The sequence below is a fragment of the Apostichopus japonicus genome, chromosome 16 (assembly GCF_037975245.1).
Source record: "Apostichopus japonicus isolate 1M-3 chromosome 16, ASM3797524v1, whole genome shotgun sequence".
Lineage (NCBI taxonomy): Eukaryota > Metazoa > Echinodermata > Holothuroidea > Aspidochirotida > Stichopodidae > Apostichopus > Apostichopus japonicus.
Genome location: NC_092576.1, coordinates 12912976 through 12920773, shown reverse-complemented (window position 1 = coordinate 12920773; position 7798 = coordinate 12912976). Strand labels below are relative to the sequence as shown.

Genomic DNA, 7798 nt, shown 5'->3' with positions numbered 1-7798 from the left:
TGTTAAACCATTACCATTGTTTTTAAATCATGTGGAAACTGGAAAAGAATTGGTATGCTTTTATTATTTTATTAAACATATAGTGGGCCATCAGTCTTTATTATAAGATTTTACAGTAATATTACCATTCACTAATGTTATGAAATCAGTTTCTTTTACAAGCAGATAGACATATTAGTGAAATCAGTAGGCTAAAATGTAAATCATATTCCTTGTTCACTGGTTTTCTATGCTGATGTAATGGAATCAGGAGATGTCATGAACAATTTATCCTTAAAAAGAGAAATTTCTGAAAACAACTAACAACAAACCTTGCTTGGTAACCATGTACCTGCCAAAATCAACATGATAACCCATAAATGTTAGGTTGAATTTGAATCCACCTTCACATAACACATCTCACCCGCCATGGATGACATATTGCTGCCTATCGTGAATTGATATATCTCCTTTGTACAATGCCAGTCATGTTCTTGTTTCTCCATTCTCTCCTAAATATTATTCTAGTCTAGTCTCTCTACCTCTCAACATATCTTTTTTTAAGAATGTTTTGATTTATACCATATTGCTTGTCCTTTATCACATTTATTTTTATCTTCACCAAACAGGAGGGCACAGATATTGAGAGTGCAGCACAGGGCAGACAAGGACAATATTGGCAGCCTTTCATCCTATCTCTCGGACCAGAATTGAACCCCAAACAATTCTTCATTGTGGCAGATAAACTGGCCATTCCAGCTGGGACAGAGGCGTAGAACATACGTTTAACATAGACTATGCTCCCCCTCTACAACACTAGTTTTGTGAGTTCCATGCTTCCATGGTGTATGGAATTTTGCAACCAACAGAAGTGAAGTCTCTCGTCCGTATCCATGCCACATCTATAAGGGCAGCCAGCATGGAGTTACTTCAAGGAGTGAATGTTACTTTTTAATTGCTCTGTAGTCCGGAACCACGTGTGTCAGCATGGAGTAGCTTTAAAAGGGTTTGAAGACTCGCGCAAAAAGAACGTCTAATGCCGGTAATCTGACCTAGTTTCGAATGAGGTGTAACAGAAGTGCTAGACACTGCCATCGATCCCAGAAAATACAAACACAGCTTGCTACCGTCGGTAATTAGACACTAGTGTACAGTCAGTACATACAGCTGCGGTCAATACCCACATTACAGTGTATAAACGATACAGCGATGAACATCTCAGGTCCAGCTAAAGATATCAAGGTATCACGTTTCATTACTGTCTGTCTTTTTTAGCGACACGAACAAACATCACTTGCAAGCAACAGAAAGTTAACTTTTTCAGATGGCTGCATGCTGTTTGGGACAAGTCTCCAATGCCTTTAAGGAGTAACTAACACATACCCTAAAACGTTAAATTGATTACCCGGAGTTTACAAACAGTTTTATATGAATAGGGAGGGCTCCAGAAATAAATATTTAATTGATTTTTGGTTTTTAAAAATGTTTTTTAATGATACTGATCTAATTATGAATGTAATTAAACAAACACCTAGTTGCCAAAAAAACTTTGTTGTATGATTTTTCGAGCATGTTATTTTAATGTTTACTTTAATGTTCCTACATTTCACTGCACTCACTATGTTGAAGGTTTATTTAATTAAGCAATTAATTAAGCTAATATTATTTATTGTGCACAATATTCCATAATTTGTTCCATGAAAAGCAAGTAACCTGATTATTATAAAGTCAGTAACTGTAGAAAATTCCATTTGAGAATATCCTTTCCTCATTATTCCCCCCCCCATTTTTTTTAAATTTTAGTGATGTAATGAGTCAAAACTGTTTTCAATTTTTTAGTCGACTCTCGAGTGACATTTTTTTTTCAGCTAGAGGCCGACATTAAAGGATTCACGTGAGATAATTTATAAAACTTTAAAATTTGATTGAAATCCCAATCAAAATCACTATATATGATTACTATCAGAAAGTTAAGAAATAATTGAGGGTGGTATAATAGTCACATGTACTGTTTTTGCATACAAATTTGCTTTATATGAATGCCATATCATGAAATCGTGAATACAGTATATAATAATTCATGTTTATCTAATAGCCATTATGAAGTTTGTGCCATTCTGTCAACTGCTTGCTTGTAACATTTTGTTTTGTGTGTGCTGGATAATGACTTTCAGCAATCGCCAATCTATATCATTGAAACACAAAGTATTAAATGTTCACCGCACTGATATATAGTTTGACCATTCCTAATATTTTATAAATAACCTGCTGAAAATTTGTCATATATTTTCCCCATTTTGAAATCATTCTAAGAAAATTGTTGCTACTATACATTAATGATTCACATCTGGAAAAAGGCAATGTACCAGATCCATTGTACTATCGTCGTGTTTCCATCATATCCCTTTTGTAAAGGCAGGATCGTATAGTTACTATATCCTTTACAGTGGAAAATTTAAAGTTCAGTAAGATCGGGAGATGGGATCAGCTGGGTATATAACGACTCAATTTACAGCTGTGTTGTCAATGAATTCCAGGGTATTACCACCTGGTGGTGACATACAAAGAATTTAAAGTGCTTTCTGTTACAGTGGTGTTGCCAGACATTTGAATCTTGGTTGGTGATATGTCTATTTGTGAATTCCTTCTCGGGGGAGGGATTCCCCAGGCCACCCATTGGCGACACCACTGATCTGTTCTCAGCTCACCTAATCCTTTCCAAAAAAATTAAAGAACATTTTAGATGGCCCAATTCAAGCAGAAATTTGACAGATTAATATTGAACTGAAAATATGTCACTGTTATGTAAAGTATCTTATAATTTGAACGTTTGTTGCAAAGATAACATGTTTTGTTGAACATCCCTCAGAATATTGTAGTTTTGATTTCTGTTTTTTTTTTTTAATATATTAAAAATTATATAAGAATATATAAGTGGGTTAGTGGGAATAAAATTACAGTTCGGTGGATATTGACAATTATATTTCTTGATGGAATACCATTTTTAATGTACTTTGTGTGTGACTGTCACAATGATTTTCTGGTCTTTATAGCCTAACATGATTGGATGTGAAGGTGAAGTCACTCCATGAAGTAGCACGTTTCAGTAAATTCCCCTGCATTAACAGATCATGTTGTCTTGATGACCTTAACTGCATCTTTATTGAAGAATTCCAGCACTTAGCCAACACGGAGGATCTATAGAAAAGCTTGTTCAATCCAGAATTTGCAGTTTATAAAATTGACAGTATAGCTGTGATGTGTAATAATTCAGTCTAAAGGACCGACTGTTCAGTCTGATATCAGTCTAATAGACTGAAAGTATTCAATCTTATTAAGACTGGTGCTGCAATAAATCAGTCTAAACTGCTGACTGTTCAGTCTAAAGTGGTTTGATTTTCAGTCTATTAGACTGAAGAGTATTTAGTCTAATTAAGACTGACCTTCAGTCTTTACATTTCAGACTGGAATTCAGTCTAAGTAGTCTGATCCCTTATCCCATCCATCATTAGACTGAAATTTCAGTCGATTAGACTGAAATTTCAGTCTCTCATTTTAAGAGAGTAGTACAAGTACGTTCACGATGGAACAATGTGGAATCACTTTATACTTTAAGCTATTACTTAATGAACTAACTGTGACTTTGATGACATAGGCAAAACTGGTTGAATGATCAACATGTCGTGACCTTTCATGTCTATGTAACTATTGCATAGCTTGTAATTTATCATAATGTTTGTTGAAAAGTGACTTTCTCCTATAGATTTAAACAATTCGCCAGTGATTTTATTGTGTTCAGTGTGTGATGCAACCCACCTACAATCAAACCAGTTTCATTTTATTGTGTACTATGTATTCAGTTTATCCTAGACCTCATGAAATGAGGCATATATCCAGTGTTTAACACATGCACCACAAAAACATGTACTATCTAACCGTAAACTAAATATATCATATATCTCTTTAACTGAAGCATGGGTTCAGTGTGTGATATAACCCAATCACAGTCACAGAGGTTTAACAACAGAAACATCGTTATAACATATCAATCTTGACACTTTGCCAAATTTGAACACATGTAAAGGTTAATTTTATTTTACAATACCCATGAAACCTCTACAATGATTTGTACAAATAGCGCCAATAAGGCAGTTTTACTTTTGATTCAATGATCTATCAACCAGACTGAATCTTTCACGCCCATATTCACACAACTTAGATCAGCAACTGCAGTATGTCGCCATGTTAGCATGCAGATAGTGTGAGAAAGTTCAACATTGTAATGATTACTGCCTGTAATATGGCAGTTGAAACTCTCCATTTAGTGTGCATTATAACTTTTTTCTATCCTGTTTACCTCGCCATTTCTGATAGCGCAACGATTAATGGTAAGTTTTTTACTTGTGTTTCTTCATATGAAAAGCACTGTTAAATTAGGAATCTTTCAAAAATACTTTTTTATCATCTTACGAAAACTTTGTTTGTGATTTTTCGTGTAGATTTGTAGAACCAGGAAGCGTCATAGAAATTAGTAAATAGGATTTTAATTTAAAGTAGTTAGTGTAACTTCGGATAAGACTAAACACGTTAAATATTTGTTAACAACGACCAAATCCGGTAACATTCTGAATTCTGTTGAGCTATCATGCACGCAACAAAATATTCGATATTTGAATATCAAGGTATCTAAATGCCTTTGAATTTCTTTGACTCGTAGACAACATTTCTTGCATAGAAAGGAAATTATTTAATTAATTTGCAATGAAGTGTACCTATAGTGTAACGTAAGAGCTTGTAATATTTGGGACTGTAGATGCTTAAGTGAACGGTTGTGACTCAACACAGGCTAAAAATTAAAAAAAAAACAATGAACAGTGGTCAAACTATCTACAGTCGATCTGGTGACTAGTGGCAAAGAAAGACAATGGTTTACTTTAAAGTAGCATAATAATTGATCAAATTTGCCCAACTGTGCTCTTTGTAACTTATCCCACAGGATGTGTTGGTGAATATTTCCTCGAGAAAGATTGTGAAAACGTTTCACTGTTAGCAACTTCTGGAGAAGAAATAAAGCTGACATGCAATGCAACAAATATCGATAAAGCAGTATGGTTGAGGAATGATGAATATTTATACACGAGAAGGGTGGCTTTGACAGAGTCTAAGAACATCAGCATTGGAGAGAATAATTATGACCTCTTTATGAGAAATATTCAATTACTAGATGAAGGAATCTATTTGTGCAAGGAGAGTGGAATGACGGTAGTGCAATACTGTGTTCATGTTGTCGGTACGTTGCTTTAGAACAGTTTGATTTTCAATATGATTACATTCAAGTTAAGTCAAGTTTAAATTTTGTGGTATTTTTAAACTTTTAAAATATAGCACTTAAATGGAATAATGTCACAAAAATCGTGAGATTTTAAAGCAGCACATGTTGATAATAGTAGTTGAACTACGCTAAAACACTCTGTTAAAACACAAATTAATGTAACTGAACAATAATGCATAAAGAGTGTAATTAAAGGCAGTGGAATTCGTCAGTCAGTTAAGAATACGCTGTATATTCTTTGAATAAGTTATGATGTTTGTACGCAAGTTAGATAGCCAAATGGTATGAAATGTTATCGGGATGAGGAAACCATAATGTGCAATGTTTAAATATTGTATTTTTTTTATTTCTTCCATAGATTTTTCAGTGTCGTTAGATGATAAAATGTTACCATCAGTTGCAAGTGTTGAACCGACTCGAAATCACACAATCAGCTGCCGTGTTAGTGGCAGGAATGATTTCACTCAAGTTTTGTGGTTCATTTACGGAAATGAAATTTCACCGGTTTTATCGTCTAGTAAAACTTGTCATAACAACGTCCTGTTCAATTTATCGTCGTTCGTTGAATATAGTACTGCTCTCGGAAGTATATACTGTATGTTGACACCGAAACGTGGTTCGCAAATCATAAAACAAGCCCAGCTAAAGTTTTTTGGTAAGTACGAAGTTCCATATTTATTAAAATTATTCACCATCTTTTCTCACACGACTCTAACCAGCCATTTATACTTCTATTGCAATTGAAAAAAAAAAAAACTGCAATGTATTTTTCATTATATAGTATATACAAAAGTTTCAATATGTATGGAAAACAATGACAGATTTACAAGATTCTGAGAGACATAAGGCAAAAAGACGGTTCTTCTACAAATAAAATATATAAATATATAGCAAAATTACAGTTCGAGATATTTTGATTTGAATTTGAATTTATTACGTCCGTTGTTATTGTTATCAGTTTGCCTTCATTGTATTACAGAATGGGTTACAAAATTGATTTTGTAGATTCAAGGTAGGTTAATCGATTTAAGGTAGATTATCGACTTAAGGTAGATCTACTTTAAAAAAAAACGAACATTTACTTTGAAACATGCCCAAATTGAAGCGATAAATTTCAAAATCTATTAAGTGATACATATTTTCCCTGCCCAATTTGCCACGTGTGTTCATGGCTGTTATACAATGCTTCGTAATAACGCGAAGATTCGTAGAACATCTTGCTCATTAGTACGTATACTATAGTTGATGATTGGTGTCCGAGGTTATGTTGATGGATGCTCTTTACACTACCACATCCGTAACTTAACTTGTTTATTTTGTCACTGACCTAAAAATAATTTTCATTTTCTGAGCTTGTGGCTGTTCATTTTACCCGACAGCCTCTTGAAGCAGCCACATAGTATCCACAGCTCCATGAGCAATACCCCACCAAGCCTTCGATAACCTATCACTTGAGTAAAGGTCTCTTTTTTGGGGGGGTGGGTGTGCTTGCCCCACCTTCGTCCAACATAGCTTTTTGTTTAGTCACATACATAAATAAAGAGTTATATTTGATAATACACTCCCTTAAGACAGGAAAACGAAAGTGTCGTTAGGTTTTTTTACTTATAAAAATGTGTTTAAGGATTAGCTAACTGACTGTTGGTAACGATCATTCTCTTATTTATGCTGCCAGAGTGTTTAAGTTGAATCTACGTCTAACGTTTTACGCAATTCCTCTTAGTTTATAAGACTTAAATAAAAGCATGTTAACTAAAAATTGACTCCTATAGAAATATTGGACTTTTACAGTTCAGCAGCATTCTTTACACTAAATAGCAATACATAATTATTAGCTTTGATAATAACATCTCAGTTGCGTAAGTTAAACTTTATATCACATCCCAGATACGCCAAATAATGTCATCAATAGTATACACAGTTAGCATCTAACCACTTTCTCAAATACTGAGGTAGATGAAAATCATATTCGATATTACCATTGCCCCGCAATATGCAAATCTTTTTTATTAATAATTAATTGGAATGGACCATGACCCAAGTGATAAGGTTATTGACTTTTAGGAGGATACCTCTTATTGAGCTGTCTGTACATTTAATTTGTATTGAAGTGCAGAGACTGAGAACGGTGTTTATTTAAGTGTATAGAAAAGAAAAGGACCAGGAGTGAAATGCTAGTCCCTAAAAGCATTCTGAATCCAATTCACACTACTTGCAAGTAGAAATTTCTCAGGCAAACCGTTTAACCCAATTAGAAAAATATTATGCCGAATATTAATCCTTCTTTGTGAATGTTTGAGTTTAAGACAATGACCTCTGGTACAACTACTATTAGCAAACATGAAAAAGTCAGTGTCAAAACCATACACAATCTTGAAAACCTAAAGCAAGTCACCACTACTCAGGAAACCTTGTCAAATCTTGGCAATAGACTACAGATGACAACTTTAGCACGGGTTGATGCTATGCGACACAGCAATTCGTGAT

General features: G+C 34.1%; 1 protein-coding gene across 1 annotated transcript in view; it reads left to right on the top strand.

Annotated features, from left to right (window-relative positions):
* The first annotated feature begins 4176 nt into the window (after positions 1-4176).
* Positions 4177-7798, top strand: part of LOC139982045 (uncharacterized) — an 87181-nt gene continuing 83559 nt past the window's right edge. Inside the window, exons 1-3 of the mRNA XM_071994545.1 lie at positions 4177-4367; positions 4976-5269; positions 5670-5966. Coding sequence (XP_071850646.1) covers positions 4262-4367; positions 4976-5269; positions 5670-5966 — 697 coding nt within the window. The 5' untranslated portion in view covers positions 4177-4261. The remainder of the gene's footprint in view (positions 4368-4975; positions 5270-5669; positions 5967-7798) is intronic.